General features: G+C 53.8%; 2 protein-coding genes across 2 annotated transcripts in view; one reads left to right on the top strand and one right to left on the bottom strand.

Annotated features, from left to right (window-relative positions):
• Positions 1-19,309, top strand: part of TG (thyroglobulin) — a 254,316-nt gene that overhangs the window by 211,587 nt on the left and 23,420 nt on the right. The window contains exons 42-43 of the mRNA XM_086695581.1: positions 4,612-4,776; positions 5,807-5,974. Coding sequence (XP_086551707.1) covers positions 4,612-4,776; positions 5,807-5,974 — 333 coding nt within the window. The remainder of the gene's footprint in view (positions 1-4,611; positions 4,777-5,806; positions 5,975-19,309) is intronic.
• Positions 1-19,309, bottom strand: part of SLA (Src like adaptor) — a 90,325-nt gene that overhangs the window by 55,656 nt on the left and 15,360 nt on the right. The gene's annotated exons all lie outside the window — the stretch shown is intronic.

Genomic DNA, 19,309 nt, shown 5'->3' with positions numbered 1-19,309 from the left:
TCTGTGTGCTTGGACAGGGGCAGGTCCTGCGTCTGAGATGACTGTAATGGCTGACGGAGGTCAAGGTCCCTTATGATGTTCAGAGGCTGCAGGGAGAAAAAGCACTGGTCAGCGATCGTGGTTTTGCTCTGCACTATTTTAAAAGTTAAAACACACACACACACACACACACACACACACACACACACACCCCAAACAGAAACTCATTGCCCTTTAATAGCTAGGTCAGACTTACATAAGCGTAGGCCCAGGGCCCAGAGGCCAAAGACTTTGCTGCCTCCAAACCCTACAAGGGCTCCTCCAGCCCTCACGGTGCTAACTGTACCATTCACCACGCGGAGGTCACCCACCGTCTTCAGCATGTCCTTAGTGACCCTTAAAGTGTGGCTTGTCATTCCCATTCAGATGAGGAAATCAAGGCCCCCAGATGCCAGTCATTTGCCCTGAGCCACTTCATCAGCAGGTACCAGGGCCGACGTGTGAACCTGATTTCTTCTGCCAGGTTCAGGCGGGACTGATGGCCTGGTCTGCGGACCCTAGGCAGGCCCGGGCGGTGTCCCTGGCTCTGTCCCCAAAGCCCTTGTTCTTTGTGCAGCTCTGCACGCCATGCCCTGCTCCGCTCCAACCGGATGCTTTAAAACAAGGGCTGAGCCGGCCGTTGACTTGCTTAACCAGTGATTTTCCATGAAGAAAGACATCTCCTTCAGCAAGATCAATGAGGACGACACACTCGAGGGAGAGGAAAGTTCTCTAAGCCATCACGCAGCATTGCTGTAACCCACGCCTCTAACCACTTCCTGACAGTATCGGGGGCCCTGGCTTTTTATAGTTGCACACGGTGCTGAAAACATTCGAGGCCCCCACCCTGAGTTCTGTGTCCTCACGCCCTACCTGCGGGCGAAGCTGGGCTCAGCGGCCCCACCTCAGCAGCCAGCAGATTACCGCTCAATGTGCAGCTTAGAACGCAGGACTGTGGGGCTCCTGGGTGGCTCAGTCGGCTGGGCATCTGATTTCGGCTCAGGTCACGATCTCACGATTTGTGGGTTCGAGCCCCGCGTCGGGCTCTGTGCTGGGAGCTTGAAGCCTGCAGCCTGCTTTGGATTCTGTGTCGCCCCCTCTCTCTCTGCCCCGCCCCCACTCACACTCTGTCTCTCTCTCTGAAAGACAAATGAACATTAAAAAAAAAAAAAGAACATGGGTCTTTGACCTTTTATACCTTGAGCGTGTGTGTGTGTGTGTGTGTGTGTGTGTGTGTGTTCTCTTAAGACAAATCAGATCCGGTGGCTCTCCGAAAAGCTGGACCCCTTGTCGTTCAAGAGATAAACCTGTGGGCTAAGTCATCTGGACCCTTATGTATTATCACCGTGGTTGAGTTCTGGCTCTGGGCTGCCCGGCTGTTTGACTTTCATGGCTACTTATTCTCACCACGAGCTCAGGCGTTCGGACTCTGTGTGTCACCGATGCTGAAACTCAGAGCAAGCTGCTGGCTGAAGATCAGTGGTGCAGGAAGCTTGCTTTGTGTGTTTCGTAGCAAACCCCACTGATGACAAGAGCCTCTGAGCTTCCCTAAATGGGTCGAGGACAGAAAACCAATGCAGAGGACCCCTCCCTATCTTGAGTGCGGGGACCAAGCAGCCAGCCCCATTCTGAGCGACCCGGAGCTGTCCGAAAGGGCTCCCAGGGACCAGGGTACGTTGCTGCCGATAGGATCCACACCCTACAGGCTCTCGTCTCTCTGGGCTGGGGTTGAAATTGGCCTCACCCCTGACTCTGGCCATGAGGTTCCTCCTCGGTCTGGACAACTAAGTAAAGTAGTAATGTCTCCACCTTCCATCAAGAAGCTGCCAGGTGTATGTGAAAGGCTGACCGGGTGGCTGAAGGCTTGGCCACGGAGCCTGACTGCCTGCATTTAGATTCCGCGTCCGTCTCCACCCAGTCCTGTGACCCTGACCAAGTCGTTTGCCTCTCTGCGTCCCGCGCATAAAAGGAGACGATAATATCATCCATAAAAGGAGACGATAATATCATCCGCCTCATGCAATGGTTGTGAGGCACCAACTAATATGCGTAAAATGCTGAGGACACGCGAGGAACATTCCATCGCGTACGGGCACACACTCCACCAGGGTTCGCCCTTCTGATTCTTACCCTCGGGGGGGCGCACGTGGTGCCGATACCACCGCAGCCATGTTACTCGGGAGGGAGAGGTGCTGGGTGACTTGTGAAGTCACCATGTGGAGTTGGCAGCAGGCTGGGGACCGTGTTCAGCTGCGTCAGACCGCATTTGGCTTCTGAGACGCAGAGCCTCAACCCTCCTGGCGGCCAGAACCAGTCCCGGCCCCCCGCCCTCTCCCCGCCCTCTGGGTGTCTGCCCCACCCAGTGCTGCCCTCAGCTGCCAGCCCTACCCGCGGGATGGCCTGGCCTCATTGCCATGCCCATGCTCTGCCCATGACCTTCAGTCCTGACTGTGAGGCATAGAGACCCCTGGGACCTCCTGGGGGCGGTTCTGGAACACACTCTGTTATTTCAGGAACTGTGGCCAGCAGGGATCTCCAGAGGATGGGTCTCCTCCCCTCTGGGCATCTCTCTATTGTCTGTTTTACACAAGGGCTAACAGCACCAATGACTCAGGTGCACACGGGCACCTTGCTGTCCAGCTTCCAGAAGGCCTTCCTCTGCACTACTTTATTCATCCTCTCAGAGACCTAGTGACAGCGGCGGCCTCGGTATACCCATTTCTCCATTTCTGCTGATTTTAGTTTCTGACGTTTTAGCCCAGGGTAGGGTCTAGAATGGAAACGTATTCTGTGGAGTCAGCCATATCAGTGTTGTCTTTACGTTGGAGTGAGAGGGTACGTATGGTTCGACTGAAGAACACAGCATCTTGTTCTGGATATAAAAACACGTGCGGCCTAATGTGGGGGGGTGGGGGTTAGAGCACGGCCAAGGCGGGCTGCTTGGACTGGGGTCTTAGCTCTGCCGGTCACCAGCTGCGTGATGTTGGACAAGATCCTGAACCTTCCTGTGCCTGGATTTCCCCCCTCTCTGAGACAGAGGGGTAAATAACCTTTACCTCTGGGGGTTGTGGAGAGGATTTAATCAGTTAATATGTATGAAGTGCTCACAACTCTACCCGAAATTCAGCAAATACTTAGTAAACGTTAGCTATCTTATTAGTTTTTGTTGCCAAGCTCCCGGTTCCTGGTACATATTAGGTGCTCAGTGAATGAGAATTTCCCTTTCCTCTTGGAGCCTCGGTTTGCTAACCTGCAAAATGGGACTGCCAGTCGTACCTACCTCATATTAGTGTTGCAGAGGTTGCGTGAGACGGGCACACAGAGTTCCCAGGAGGGTTGGTACCTGGCAGACGGCTGGAGGCAGCCAGTACGTGGCTGGCCCAGGCCCCTCAGTACAGAGCTGGGTCAGGGAACTGGAAACTCTCTGCCTGGGGTCCCGGAGCCTAACGCACTCTGGAGCCCAGCTGCCTGGATCCGCGGGCTGGCTCGGCCCCTGACAGCATTTGTGGCTTTAGGCAAGTTCCTGAATTTCCCTGTTTCTCTGTTTTCATATCTGTGACAAGGGGGACAATAACAGCAGCTAACTTACTAGCTCTTGTGAGGATTCACGAGATAAAGCGGGGGAAGCTCTTAAGAATCGGAGTGCTCGGGGCGCCTGGGTGGCGCAGTCGGTTAAGCGTCCGACTTCAACCAGGTCACGATCTCGCGGTCCGGGAGTTCGAGCCCCGCGTCAGGCTCTGGGCTGATGGCTGATGGCTCAGAGCCTGGAGCCTGTTTCTGATTCTGTGTCTCCCTCTCTCTCTCTGCCCCTCCCCCGTTCATGCTCTGTCTCTGTCCCAAAAATAAATAAACGTTGAAAAAAAAAAATTTAAAAAAAAAAAAATAAAAAAAAAAGAATCGGAGTGCTCGACCACAGACGAAGGGCCCTGTGGCTGCACCCCAGTCGAGGCACTCAGCCCACCTCTTCCGCCCTGGGCGGATGACCGGTCCCGCCAACCGTCCAGGCAGGGCGGATGGACCTCCTGCCATTGCCACCAGCCGTGTTCCTAGAAGGGAAATGTTCCCAGCAAGCCGGCGTCTGACACATTTGCACTAACTCTGCAGGCACGACTCACTTGTACAGTGACTCTGTTTCCATCACCTTCTAGGTGGGCATCTATTTCAAAGTCTAAGTCCATCTTCACTGAGCCAGGAAACATGCTATTTAAGGAGACCTGGGAGGTGGGGCAGGGCGTGGCCCCACAGTTCTCTTCGCACAGGACAGTTCTGGTCCTTGTCCCTGTTCAACCACCATTGGCCCTTGGCCTTAATAGACAAATTTACTCAGTGGATCACTCTGTCCAGTGCCCGCACTTCACAGGTGAGGAAACTGAGGCCCGGAGAGACACTCGTTCGTGATCACACAGCATGTTGATACGATATTGATCCGCCCTGACCTCCCAAATGCCTGTGGACATCCATGGGAAGGGTCCTGGGGCTTCCAAGTGTGGATGAAAGATACAGAGCCCTGATGTGGCCCTGAGGTCTCGGGCCGAGCTGGGGTGGGAGGGAGAACATCTAGACTACGTGTCCTGAGTCTGCCTTCTCTTCCAGGGTGGCTCCGCGTTCTCCCCAGCTGCTGTCATCAGCCAGGAGAGGGCTCGGCAGCAGGCAGCTGCTTTGGCAGAGGAGGTCGGCTGCCCCCCCTCGTCCATCCAAGACATGGTGTCCTGCCTCCGCCAGAAGCCTGCGAGCGTCCTTAATGACGCCCAGACCAAGGTGGGCACCTGTATGCACATTGGGGAGGGACACTCTCTAATCTTTTACAAGTGGAAAACCAGGCCTAGAAGGGACACCTGACCCACCCAAGGCCACGCGGTAGGTTGATGACCAGCCGGAACTGGAATGCACATTCCTGACCCCAGCACTGTGCCCGGGCCCAGTATGTGATGGACCAAACATGGGCACGGAAGGTGGACAGAACTGGCTGCACACTGGATTTAATCTGTAAGATATAAATACAAAATACAATAGGGGCTTTATACACTGGGAAGATAAAATGAAGTGACACGTGCAAAGGGTCTCACTTGTGCCGGGACCGTGGTGGCACGGTGTCAGGTGACAGCCACACGGATTAAGCACTGTGGTCACAGCTGCAGTGGATCGGGGCCAGCCCATCCTCTTAGATAGGACAGCTGTGCGCTCCCCTTTCCAGACTCAGAAGACCCTGCTTCCAGACCACAGTCTCGGGCTGTCCCTGACATTGATGAAGGGGACAGTAGCAGGAAACACTATTATCACCTCAGCCAAGGGCTTGATTCCTTCAGCTTTGGGCCCGGACCCACCGACCCGGAGCAGGTCTGACCCCCAGCTCCCCCGGGCGCGGGCTAGTGAGACAGCGGCTAGAGCTGATGAATTTCCCTTTTGGGTCCTGTCTCTGGCCACCGCCCGTCCCTCAGTCGGTGTCCTGCCTCCCTCACACACACCTACGGGCTCAGGCTTGCCCATTCCTCCCTGTGGATCCGTCCTCACCGTGGCACGGAAACCCTGGGCAGCTCCCTGCGGACCAACCATCGCTCAGAGCGATACTTGCCTTCCTGTTGCCTGTGGCCCAGCGTCCTTCCTACTTGTTCTTGTCATTTTCCTCCGATTTCCCCACACGGCCCCGGACTATGGATAGCCAGCGTCAGCGTCCATTATGGTTAAAACCCGACCAAGCGAAGCAATGCAACTGATTCTTCTAGAACCATTTTTTTAAAGAAAGGATAAAATCCATACACATAATGGCCTCCCTTTGCACCCAATGTAGCTCCTGGCCGTGAGTGGCCCTTTCCACTACTGGGGTCCTGTGGTTGATGGCCAGTACCTCCGCGAGGCTCCAGCCAGGGCACTGCAGAGGTCTCCGCGGACAAAGGTCGATCTGCTAATTGGGAGTTCTCAAGATGACGGGCTCATCAACAGAGCGAAAGCCGTGAAGGTAGGCGGGGCAGAGCCTCAGAGGTCCCCTGAGGACTGTGCCCCAGTGACTCTGGTCCTTAAAGCCTGACCGGGGGCCCAGAGTCATTGACTTACTTGCTCATTTACAAACCAATCGCTAAAAACCTGCTGTGGGCACAGGCTGCATAAGGACCGTGGGAGATGGTAATGGGTGGAGTCGTTTTGGACCTAAGACACTTGCAAGGTTGTGAGCAACACAGACGTCTTCGCCTCCACATCCACAAACCCCATCTGTGAGCAAATCGCCACGGGAAGCGGCGAGCAGAGGCTGACCGAGGAGCTTGTGAGCTTCAGGCTTCCAGGCTGTGGGTGCCCTTGCTCCATGAGGGATGCTTGTCCCTCTGAGGGCTGGAGAAGGACAAAAGGGTGCCCTCTGCTATCCTGGCAAGGCAGCCCAAACACCATATGGGTTTTCTTACCTGGGGAAGCTGGGCGGGGTCATACCCTGCACCTGGCAAAGGCCACTTCGTATGGCTGCTTGGAGACACAGCAAAGTGAGAGACAGTTGTGAGGTCTTCCGTCCCTTTTTTTTTTTAAGTTTATTTATTTATTTTGTGAGACAGAGAGTGTGAGCAGGGGAGGGGCAGAGAGAGAGGGAGAGAGAGAGAATCCCAAGTAAGCCCTGCACTGTCAGCACAGAGCCCGATGCGGGGCTCAAACTCACAAACCATGAGATCATGACCTGAGCCGAAACCAGGAGTCAGGCGCTTAACCCACTGAGCACCCCAGTCTTTTGTCTCTTTGAACGCTCACTTCCTGCTCTCACCAGGTGCCCTCACCACGAAGTGGCCGGCCCTGAAAGAGGCCGGGTAGGCTCTCCTCTGGCCGGCCTAGTCAAGCCACTCTCGACACACCCTTTAGGCTGCCAAGCCCGGGATGGTGACTGCCGAGTGCAAAAGAAACACAGTGAGAAGACGCACTCAACACGGGGCACTGTCTGGCTCCATTGAATATGAGGCGGCGTAACTGGAATTTAAAAAAAAAAAAGTCATTCATGCAGCCTAATGGCGTCCTGCATTGCCTCGGATTGTTCTGTTCCCTCCGGTAATATGTCTCACTTAGGGGAATCTGTCTCACAGCAGTAAAAACACCACTCTGACCTGATATATACATACAAGAGTATTTATCAGGGCGTTAATTATTGTGGCGAAACGTTGGAAGCAACCCAAATGTGCATTAACGGAGCAATGGTGGCCTGAGTTGAGCTGCACACAAACTGTAAACTATGATGCGGGAGGTGGGAGGGACGGACCGGATACATCTCTGCTGACTTGAGGGGTACGTGTGATGTGCCGTTAAGTGGAAAACAAAACAGGGGCGCCTGGGTGGTGCAGTCGGTTAAGTGTCTGACTTCAGCCAGGTCAGGATCTTGCGGTCCGTGAGTTCGAGCCCCGCGTCGGGCTCTGGGCTGATGGCTCAGAGCCTGGAGCCTGTTTCCAATTCTGTGTCTCCCTCTCTCTCTCTGCCCCTCCCCCATTCATGCTCTGTGTCTCTCTGTCCCAAAAATAAATAAACGTTGAAAAAAAAAATTAAAAAAAACAAAAAAACAAAACATATTGGGGAGCAACGTGAAATTAAGGTAGCGTCCGTATTTTTTTAAAACAGCCAGCCTGTACGCATCTGTAAATATGTAAATGCGCGTAGTTTTATGTTTCTTCCTGAAAGGATTATAGGGTGGAAAGTTCTACCTACAGCAAGCACGAACATTGGCTATCTCAGAAGAGATGGCAGTGTGAACAAGAATATTATGAATTTAATATTACTTGGGGCCCCTGGGGGACTCAGTCGGTTCAGCGTCCGAGATTTCAGCTCAGGTCATGAGTTTGTCTCGTGGTTCGTGAGTTCAAGCCCACTTCGGGCTCTGTGCTGGCAGTGTGGAGGCTGCTTGGAATTCTCCTCTGCCTCTCTCTCTGCCCCTCCCCTGCTCTCTCTCTCTTTCTCTGTCTCAAAAGATATAAACATTAAAAAAATTTTAAATAATACTAATATTACTAACCACATATGCATATATTGTATATATATATGCATACATGCTACATATAACATGAATAATATGTGTATATAGAGGTATGTGTGTAGATGGAGAGAGTAGTGTGTGTGTGTGTGTGTGTGTGTGTGTGTGTGTGTGTAGAACTTAGTCACTATTAGCTTCTGTCCAGTTGAGAAAGAACTTGTACATTTCTGATCCATTTCTGCGTCCATTTCTACATCTTTCTGCCGAGCACCCGCGTTCTACATCTTTCTGCCGAGCACCCGCGTATAACACGGCCCTTATTTCAAGGGGCTGCAACTTAATTATTGAACCAGACTAACACTCAGGAAGCCCTGACAAGATGCCCCTTCTCCACCACTGGCCCCAGCCTTTCTTCTCTCAAGTTGTGGGTCTTTGGATGACTTCTGATCTAGCCCCTCGTTAGTTCAAAAGTAGTAAGTGGAATCATTTTAGTAGAAATTGTGCACAGGTGTGCTCCTGTACTAATATGCGGCATTGCTACAAAAGATTCGTGGAAACGTAACAAATTTAAAGCATGGGAAAGAGATGAGTGTTTTTAGATTCGTGCTGCGCCATCGGCGTGCACCGCGCTGGAGACGACGCCCTGTGGCATGGGCACAGTGGACAGAAATGGCCACTGGCCTGGCCCCTTTTCCATGCAACCCCCATTTTATGTTGCCCTGCGGGGATGTGGGAATCTTTGTGCTGGAGAGACAATATGCACACAGCTCTGATTCTTTGGACTGCGTGCTGACAATTTATGCCAGCCATCTCTGACTTTAGAGAGAGGAAGGGCTACTTTTATACTCCCAGGAGCCTGGGGATCACCCTAGATAGGGGGGTGCAGGTCCTGGGACCCCTCCACTCGGAGTGGAAAAGTCTCCACGACCCGGGGGCTGCGGGCTCTTAAGAATTTGGGGCTGTGGTGGCCCAGAGGGCAGCCCTGATCTGTGTTATCTGATTATGCCAGCCCATTGTAAGAGGGTTATGTGGCCACGTGGCCACCTTGGTCTTCCCTGGTCCTCTCTTGTAGCATGTTGGAGAGTTTCCCGGCTCTTTCCTGAAAATCTGAGCCACCCACCCACCCAGCCAGGAGCCTGGATCCAGAGGGCTGGGGTCCCTCCTCAACAATGCATTTTCCATCCTCTCATTGACTTTCCCTCTGAGGCTTTCAAGAAGATGTTTCCTGGGCGCACGCCCAAAGAAAGGTTGTGTCTGCTGACAGGAGCTCACTGCCCCAGACCAGGACGTGGCTGGCAAAGTGTGCCCTCGAGCTCGGGCACCAGAATAGGGAAGGCGCTCCGAGGGCATGGCGGAGCAGCGGCCGGCCCTGTTCCACGGCTGTTATCCAAATCCCCGTCCTGGGCCAGTGCCGCCCTGGGCACATTTACTCCTGGTTAGAGCCTCCCTCTCTTACTTCCCTTCTCCGATCATTCTCCTCTGAACATGTGCTAGCGCAGCCCCTGATCTTGTGCTCTTGTGAGCCTGGTCCTGCCGGGAACCCATCCGGGTGCTGATGCGGGGAACCGAGAGGGAGCAGGACATAGTGATAGTCGGAGTTGAAGCTGGCATCTCTCTTCCGATGCCATTACGTGCTGCTGTCTCCTGAACGTGTGCCTCCAGCCCTGCCTTACACCCCCAGCCTGGGCTTCTCCCTGGGGCCCTAGACTGGTTTGGCTCACAGTCTATTTGCCATCGTCACTTACACGTCTTACAACTCCCAGCTCCTAACACACCCAGAAGCAGCTGCCGACTCGCCTGCGTCCCGCCCCAACGTGCATGTTCTCCTGCTGAATTCATCTCACTGAACAGCGATCCTGCTTCTGTGTGCCGGGCTGCAGGCTAAAGGTCGCCTTCACTCGGCTCTCCTCCACCCTGCCAGCATTCTGTCCGCAAATCTGGTTGGCTCTATCTTCCAAGTGCGTCCAGGATCCAGCCACCTCTCACTGTCTCTTCTGCCACCAGCCTTCTCCAGGACTTTCGTAACAGCCCCCAACCGGCTCCCTGCACCCACTGCGGTCTATGAGGACCACAGTGGCCAGAGCTATCCCTTCACACTAGGTCTGATCCTGTCACCCCCCTCCTACTCAAAGCCCTCCGGTGGCCTCAGCTCCTGCAGAGGAAGTCATAGTCCTTGAAAGACCACTACCCGATGCAGACCCCTATTCACTCTGTGACCCCACCTCCTGCTACCTGCCTTACTCTCTCCGCTTAATCCCAACTGATGGCTTTGGTGTTCCCCAGCTATGCCAAGCACGCTCCCATCTTAGTGTTTTGACACTGGCTGTTCCCTCTTCCAGAAGGTTCTCCAGATAACTCATCGCCTCACCTCCTTCAGGGTCTGCTTCTTCAGAGAACTTGCTTGACCCCTCAGGTGGAAAGGGCAGCCGTATCCCTAACATTCTCTCTCTCTTCCTTATCCTGCCCCCCCCCCGCCCCATCTTCCGCATTCACACCCCTTGATGTGTTAAATATTTGTTTATCTACTGTATTTCTTCCTCAACTAGACTGCGAGGCCCACGAGCACTGAGACTTTATCTGTTTTGCTTTCTGCTTTATCTCCAGTGCCTAGGAAAGTGGTACACAGTAAGGGCTCAACGACTCTTGATTAGATCGAAAGGACACCAGTGGGGAGACCCCACTGTGTGCCAGAATCTAACCTAGGAGCCTTCAAGGAAATAGTTCATCCTAAAACAACCCTATGAAGCAGGGTTTATCATCCATTATCTATTATTTATTCAGACAAGAAAGCAGCTCAGAGAGAGCAGAACTCAAATCCAGATCTAACTCCAGAGTCGTCCTCTTCCTGTTCCAGCCGGGAAAAGCCGGGTCTTCCCTCCAAGGGCTTCTCACCGGCCGAGGGTGGTGGGTACTCGTGTGCACACAAACACAGCTGGCACCAGGGCTGTGAGGTGCAGACGGCTTTGCACTTTCACCTGCCCACGAACTGGTATTTAACACCATTTCGTCGAGGAAGCGGCTTCCAGAGATCATCACATGAGTCATGGGCAAAGCCGGGTCTCCACTGCAGATCCTCTGGCTCCCAATGGGGTGCTTTGCTCACCACCCCACGTGTGCTAAACCCAGGGACGGCGAGTGCATCGGCACCCCCTGTATACCCTCCCAGACACCATCGGAGCCCCGAGGAGTCCTCGGAAGCGTGGCCAACACAGGACTGCAACACTAGTGTGGACACACGAGTGGGAACCTGGCCACCAGCTGCCCTTTCTACACAGTATTGAAACACCCTGCCCGTGAGCGCCCCTGTGTTGCCTTCCCTCGTGACCCTCATTCAGATTGGGTTTGTAGGTTTCTCCATTCCCCCCCCCCCCCCCGAGAAGGTTCCATGGTACCTGGGACCAGCTATCCCAGGGTGGCACATTCCAGAGGGCCTCAATCTCAGTGATTCCTTCTCCTGAATCCTTCCGAGTCAGCCCCGCTTCTCCCGCCCATCTGTGCTGAGAAGCAGAATGCTGCAGAAAACCACCACAGCCTAGAGCAGGTGTCCAGCGCATTTCCCCAACACAGAGATCCGTTTGTTTCTGTCGTGCGACACTCAGAGAGGTCACCTACTATGTGCCAGATGCTGTGCTGGGTATTTGGAGCATAAACACGCATTAAATCCCTGCCCTCAAGGAGCTCGCAGTCAGGTAAGGAGACAGAAAATGAGCAAAAGTGAATGATTAAAATACAGTTTGATAGGCACTCTATGGAGAGGGGACGAGGGGGTTGCTGGACCCACAGTGGCATCTCCAGCAAGAGTATCACAATGATGAAGGAACTGACCGGGACCCCATCCCCCAGGCCAGCTGTCAGCGGGCGGGGGGAGCATCCTGGATGTCCACAGAATATAAGCAGGAGCATTTGGGTCCCCCAGAACCTGAGCCGCGGGTTCCCCATCTGTAAAATTGGGAGATTATTACTCAAGACCCTCATTAAGTTATTGAATGAAACCATATATGCAGCCGTGTCTGGCAAATAGTATGTGCTCAATAAACATTAGTTTTGCCCTGAATTCTTCAGCTGTATTACCGTGATTAGTGCCCAAAGCTATTGTCCCCGATGCAGAGAATTATCCAGGGAAAGCAAGGATACAAAGGACGTACAGCCACTGAATCACCTCGCCTGACCCAAGCCGGTTTTCCAAATCGTGGCAGACGCACACACACGCTTTTTCCTTATGCCAACCCTGCATTCATACCATCCAGAGCCCAACCCACAAACACGCACCGTCCGGCTTCCCAGGGGAAGTCACAGGAGTGGTAGGCGTCCCTCCCGCCCCAAATGAGCCCCTGGACCCACCCATCACTTCAGCAGAGACCCACCAAATCCCGCAGACCAAGGAGGGTGGGTGGGCAGGGCTTCCAGCAAGTCTGTGTGAGAATCCTCACCCACCTACCACCCCAGGCCAGCTACGGTCCACACAGCGTCCCAGTGACACGAGCAAAGTTAACAACGTACCCGTGGAGCATCACGGCTGCCTGAGATGCCTGGAAAGGCTCCGCTCTCCGAGAATGATCTTATTTTCTGAAGTAGCAGCTTTCTGTTGAAATTCATCAGCCGCTGTGGTAGGGATTTTTCCCTTCTTTTCTCTCTCTTTCTCTCTCTGTGTCTCTCTCTAACTGGTGAAATTGACAGTCTGCCTACATTAACCGGGCATTAATTTGCATGATCAAAAGCAGATTTGTTCCAAGATGCACTGTTCTGCCTTCCCCTCCAAGCACAAGCATCTCCAAGGAAGGCGAGAAAAATCCGAAACAGCGCCGCCACCGTGCCCCGAGCTTGGGCAGGAGCTGGCCCCGTCCAGGAGCAGGTGGAGTGGGGGCCCTTTGGGGGAGTGGGGAGGGGAAGGCAGCCCGTCTGAGAGTTGGAAGCAGCACCTGGCAGCCCGAGGCGCTGGCACCAGCCCCAGCACAGGAAAATCAAGCCTTTGGTGACAGATTATAGCAGGGGGAGCATTCAAGAGTCCCAACGTGTGCACACCATTTCCAGTAAGAGGCCCTTGGGCAGGTGGGTGTTAGGGTCTGGACTCGGGCATGGCGGGGGCCCCGTGGAGAGCCGATGACCGGGAATCAGAAAAATGGGTCTCGATTCTTGGTTGCGGTCATGCAATTCAGGCAAGTTGCTTAGCCAGCCTGAGCTGCGCTGTCTTTATCCTTCAGTGGGAGCAGTGAGAGCAGCCCTGCCTGCCTCCTGCAGTGTGATCAGGGGGGGCTTCTAGGCAGAGGAGACAGCTCCCAACACCAGGGAGCCCTGTTCGGGTCTTGGGCTCCGGACCGCCCTGCAGCACCGTAAGCCCTCCGCTGCGGTGCCGCAGCCCCCAGGCTCACACAGGGCGCCTTGTCTGAGTGTCCTGAATCCCTGCCAGGTGGGATTACCAGGCTCGGCTCAGAGAAAAGCTGGAGATCGGCGGGGTTGGCTTGTCCCCCATGAAAGAGTAAAAATACTTTATGATCGCATTAGTGAAGATGAACGTGAGCCATGCTGGATTCATTATTACAAACTCATTATTATTACATTTCTTTCTTTCTTCTGGTCTTAAACTGAAAGGAACATTTTTTTTTTTTTTCCATAGGCCCCTAAAGTTACGGTGGGTGGGCCCTGGGCACTAGGCCTGCTCTGCCTGATGGAGAAGTTGGCTCCTTGTCCCTTAACATCCACAGCACGTGGAAGAGGCAGGAACGCCCCTGCATGAATTCATGCACACGTCCGATGTATGCTTATTAAGGGACTCTCTTCTAGGCCCTGGGGGAAAGGCGGTGTCACCCCAACAGATAAAGCTCCCAGCTTATAGAGTTCACATTCCGGGCAGAGACACAGACAATGATGGCTGAGCAAATACATTAAGAATTTTAGATCTTAAGGCGCCTGGGGTGGTTCAGTCGGTTGAGTGTCTGGCTCTTGATTTCAACTCAGGTCATGATCCCAGGGTCGTGGGATTGAGCCCCACCTCAGGCTCCATGCTGAGTTGGAGCCTGCTTAAGGTTCTCTCTCTGTCTCCCTCTGCCCCTTTCCCCCACTCATGCTCTCTTTCTCTTTCTCTCTAAAATAAAAAAAATATATGTATTTAAAAGAATTTCATATCTTGAAAAGTGCTGAAGAGAATAGAAACATGAATCCAAGGTACCTTGGCAGGGAGGACTGAGACCTGAATGATGAGACGGGCCCAGCTATGGGGACAGCTGGGTGAAGAGCTAGTGCAAAGGCCCTGTGGCAGAGATCTGGGGGACATAGAAGGCTGGAGGGCTAGGATCTCCCTCTGTGGATCACAGAGGGAGGGGCAGCAGCAGAAGTTGGATATGTTGGAGGTGACCCATTAGATGAAATCTTGTAGGCATCAGGAGAGTGATTCTGTTCTACTTTCAGTGGGCAGTCACTGGAAGGTTGTTTTTTTTTTTTTTTTTTTAATTTTTATTTATCTTAGAGAGAGAGTGAGAGAGTGAGCGGGGGAAGGGCAGAGAGAGAGAGAGGGAGACACAGAATCCGAAGCAGGCTGACAGCTCAGAGACAAATGTGGGGCTCAGACTTACGGACCACGAGATCATGACCTGAGCCAAAGTCGGACGCTCAACCCACTGAGCCACCCAGGCGCCCCTGGAACGTTTTAAGCTAGGGAGTGGTTATATTGATTTATTTTCTTTTAAAAGAACATTCTGGCAACTCTAATGAAAACGGACTATGGAGAGGTAACAAAGTAGAGACCAGATCGGCCTGGGTTAGGAAGTCCAGGAAGCAAGCTAATAAGTCAAATGGGAATGGTAGGCATGGCGACGATGAGAAATAACCAGGTTTGGGATAAACCTTGGATTGGCAGTTGGGCATACACGGTGGGAGTTCAGGCGAGAGGTCAGAGCTGTAGATACAGATTTGGAAGGAAACCAGGAAAATTTGATGTCACAAAAGCCAAGAAAAGCGTGTTTCTGAAAGGAAGGTCAAGGGTCGATGTCATTGAGCGGAGGTCAGAGGTCAGGCTGCTGGACGGCACAGGACTTGGGTCCCCAGGGACATGGATGGGGGCCATCCCGGGGGGTGAGGGGAAGGGATTGCTGACTGGATCTGGGAGCGTGGCGGGTGAGGACGTGACCACAGTGCCTCCCACGCCTTCTGCACCAGGATGCAAACCCTTAACCAGTTTTCATGGGGTGGTTTGCTCACTGATGAGTTGCCTCCCCAGCTTTACCAGCTCTGTTGCATGGCAAGAACTGTGCCGTGTTCATTTGGATCCTCCACTGCTGGCCCAGGAGGCCTTGAATTTATATCCATTAAATGAGCAAAGGAATATCTGTCTCCGTCTACCTCCGAGCTCTAGAGAATTCTGGGGTGGGGGGGGGGACATCCATTAATTCATGCCTCTATCCCTGCAGACTTGCAAGAATCAGGTGACCTCTGACAGACTGCCTGTTTTTCCTTTGGAAATTCTATCCTGGGTCTCTTCTTCTCAAACCTATGATGCCATAACCATGCTGCATGACTCCAAGAGTAACCAGTGTACCAAAATTAATTAAGGACCTTCTGTGTACCCTTCTCCCCGAATCCCCACCTGCCACAGATAGTGTTGGTGTTTCTGCTCCAGGATGGGGTAGAAGCTGATGAGGGAATGAGCAAAGATAGGGCAGGAGGAGTGGACAGGACAGTGGTTAAGACGTACTAGGATTGGGGTGCAGTAGCATGTTGGGGGAGGGGAGAGTAAGGGGGGGTCAGCTAGCGTGTCGCTTTTCAGCTGCTGGTCTTGGTGATTGAGGACAGGAAAAGCACAGGGAAAGGGTCTGGAGGTAAGGAAGAACATGTGTAGACAATGGAGTTAAACTGTGCTCACACAGAGTTCCAGGGACCCGAGAGATTCCCAGGAGGTGGGAGATACTTGGATATGCGGGGCTGGAGAGAGAGTTAGGAACCATTAACCTACCGGTCATTATCAAAGCAAAGGGAAGAACCAGTGCTGCCTCTCAGCCTGCCTGGACGGAAGGGGAAGGCAAGAGGGCAGGGATGGCAGCTGGGGGACCTCAGCAAGTGGAAGTGGGCAGGACAGCAGAAGTGTTCCAGAAAGGAGCCTGGAGCAGAGTGGTTTCCGGAAACGGAGATGGGAGGATCCCTGAGTGGAGGAGGGAAGAGAACCAGGACGGCAATTGTGAACGACGGCAGCGTTGGTCCGGGTGGGTCGAGGGGCACCATCAGTGGCCCTGGAGACGGTGGCCCGGTGGGGACAGGGCAGGAGCCAGAGGGCTGTGGGGTAAGGACTAAAGGGACTCTCCTGCTGAGTGTGCGCCCCGGGGGCAGGGCATACAGACAGAGACCATCCTTGGCAGGGACGTCCGTCGGCATTTAGCCCTCGGTGGGGGTGGAGTCGTGGAGAGCTACACCTTGAAGGTCCTACGAGAGGGGATTTGCCCGGTGACGCCACCGAAGAAGTGGAGGGGGGCATCCCGGGGGCCCTGGGCAGCGAGGCCCCAGCCCCAGAGGAAGGAGGTGTTGCCTGGTCCAAGAAGAGGGGCGGGATTCAGGGAGGGCTCCAGATGGCCATCTCTCTCCGCATCAGAGCCCCGGGGGGTGTGGGGAGATCTCTGAAGATCACCTTGGGGTTTGCAGCCGCATCAAGGGATTGGCGTGGCAGGAGAAGGGACCAGTAGGAAGAAGTGGCGAGTGAGCTCCTCACTGGCCCAGAGAGCAGGGGGCTCCGACTCAAAGGCCCCTGGCAGCTGGCTGTTCTGCCTCTCCCGGACACGGACCCCCATCCCTGGCGGGCGGCACCTGCAAACTGCAACGGAGGGCCCTTCTCCCGGCCCCTCCTGAAGCAACAGCAGGTGGGGCCACACCAGCCGCTCCGCCCTCCACTCCCTCCCTCTGTCTCATCTCTGGCTCCCCTGCCCTCTTCCCCTGCACTGGCCACACTGGCCTCCACTCCTGCCCGCTCGGCTGCTCACACCCTCACCCTCACCTCCCCAAGTCTCGGCTCTGCTGGCCTGAGGCCCACCCCGATGATCCAATTTGCAATTTCAGCCCTCGCCGTCCGGGACCCCCACCCCCTTTCCTGCCCTGCTGGCCTCGTCTGTGTCATATCCTTTTCACCGCCGAACTTTCTATATTACAAAACCTGTCAGGTACCCATCAGGCTCTCCAGCTCAACTGGAAGCCCCCAGAGGGCAGAGAATTTATCTTGTGTTGTTCCCTGATGCATCCCAAACGCTCCTGGCAGGTGCAGGCACTGGGTAGAAATTTGTTGCAGGAATAGTGGATCGAAGGTAAAGGCCCTGCAGCAAAGCAGGTTGACGTCTGTCAACCCTGGAGTGAACATAAGGACATTTATTTTCAGTGATTTACTGGCTAGAGGAGAGAGAGAAGGGATATGTGCTGTCACCTGCGTGTCAGCCGCTTGGTAATCATTCATTCATTTGATTCTAGCATCAGCCCCAGGCCCAGAGAGGAATATTCACTGAGCAGATTTATTGACGGCAGGGAATCTTGCGAGGTCCACACCAGAGCCAGGTTCGAACCCGCGCCTCTCAAACACAGACCCCGTGCTCTGGGGGCTAGGCCACGAGGCATTCCGGACCCTGGGAAGCCCTTCACGGTCTCAGAAGTTTCCTAACAGGCTGGAACTTTTCTGTAGGACATATTAACGGCAGTCCTTTCAACACACACACACACACACACACACACACACACACACACACACACACGGAGGACGATGAGCCAGCTCTTGATGGCCTTTAACAGGGCTCAGCCCCTAGCAAACCCGCTTCGGAGGCGGATTGCGCCTGTAATTACAGCTTGTGCAAGTCGGTGCTGGGAGTCACGTGGTGGCCCCCATCCCTCCTGCTGACTCTCTAATTAAACTAGAAACAGCATCTGTGCTTCGGTCCCGGCCAAGAATGAAGAGATGTGGCTCTTGCTGGAAACGGGCCCCTTCGCAGTCCCGCGTGGTCCCAGGGGGCCGGGAGGCCACACGCCATCCGTCTGGAGACTATGACCGGCCAACAAGGCCACGCCCCGGCTAGTCTCAGCCGCCGGCTCAGATCCCCTGAAAATGTGACAGCAATCACGGTCTCCTGGGCGCACAAACCAGGCCCGTCCCTCCGGCTTCCTAGCTGGGGAGCTGTTTAGACTCTTGTATGTCAGAGGCACTTCTTCCAGCACGACCAGGGCTTGGTGGTCTGCCACTCTTAAAAGCCGCCTCGTTGTGGAAATCGTTTCCAAAGAGCTCGTGAAGGGGCCGTGCCCTTTAGATGGGGCCAGTCATTCGGCAGCAGGGAAGAGGGGTTGCTGACGGGACCGGCATCGATGTAGCCTCTAAGACATGGGCATCCCTGACCCATCTGGGCGGGACACAAGGCTGAGTCTACAAACATCTAGCAATAATAGCACACGCTATGCTGAGAAGTGTGGAGGTATCATCTCGTGTAACCTCATGACCATTTCATGAAGAGGGTAATATCGCTGTGCCCACTTTGCAGAGGAGGAAACAAAGGCACGGGGAGATTAAGTAACTTGCCCAAGGTAAGACAGCTGCTAAGTGGCAGGGCTAGCATCCAAGCTCAGGCCTCTCCAACTCTGGGAATTTGAACCCAGGAGGTCGGACTCTGGTGTCTATTTGTAGCTTCGAGCCTGTGTTATCTCCACAGAGGCCGGTATCTTCACAAACCGTGTTTCCAACACATTTACCGAGAACCCACAACTAGGTGCCATGCTGAACACTGTGGGCCCCTTGTGCTGCATTGTAGTTCTGGAGCAGCTGACAAGCAAACACTACCAGCATCTGGGGATTGAGCACAGCATCACGAGGGGATGCAAAGCCCCTGCCCTAGCCTGGAAACAGGTCAATAGTACTCCCCTCTGTTGACAGTGTGCCCAGAACTGTGCTAAGCCACCCTTTCTATGCATGTCGTGTTGCAATCTGGCAACGATTCCACACGATTTTCCAATGCACGTGGTGATTTTGATACGTCGGTGAAATACGCATGTTAAATGTTTGGCAATAATGGGAGATACGCGCGTGGGTACTGGTATTTCTGTCATAAAATACTCCAAAAACTCAGAAAAGGGCAGAGAATAATATAATGCAGTTTCTCCCCTGAACTGCTAGTAGGTTATGAAGTCAGTTAAAGAGATTGCAGGCAAGATTTTGAGCAGACTAGGTTAGACTAGAATAGAATGGAATGGAAACGATCAGGTCTGTCATATATGGTAAGAGCCAGGAGCATGAGGGTCCTTCATGAACATTATTTCTGGCCTGTGTGTGTGTGTGTGTGTGTGTGTGTGTGTGTGTGTGTGTGCATGTGTTCTGGTGGATGAAATGTCTTTCTTACTATAGATTATGGTCAAAAA

The sequence above is a fragment of the Puma concolor genome, chromosome F2, assembly GCF_028749965.1.
Source record: "Puma concolor isolate L17-30 chromosome F2, mPumCon1.1.hap2, whole genome shotgun sequence".
Classification (NCBI taxonomy): domain Eukaryota; kingdom Metazoa; phylum Chordata; class Mammalia; order Carnivora; family Felidae; genus Puma; species Puma concolor.
The sequence above is the reverse complement of the archived record's forward strand: the minus strand, read 5'-3'. Positions and strand labels throughout refer to the sequence as shown.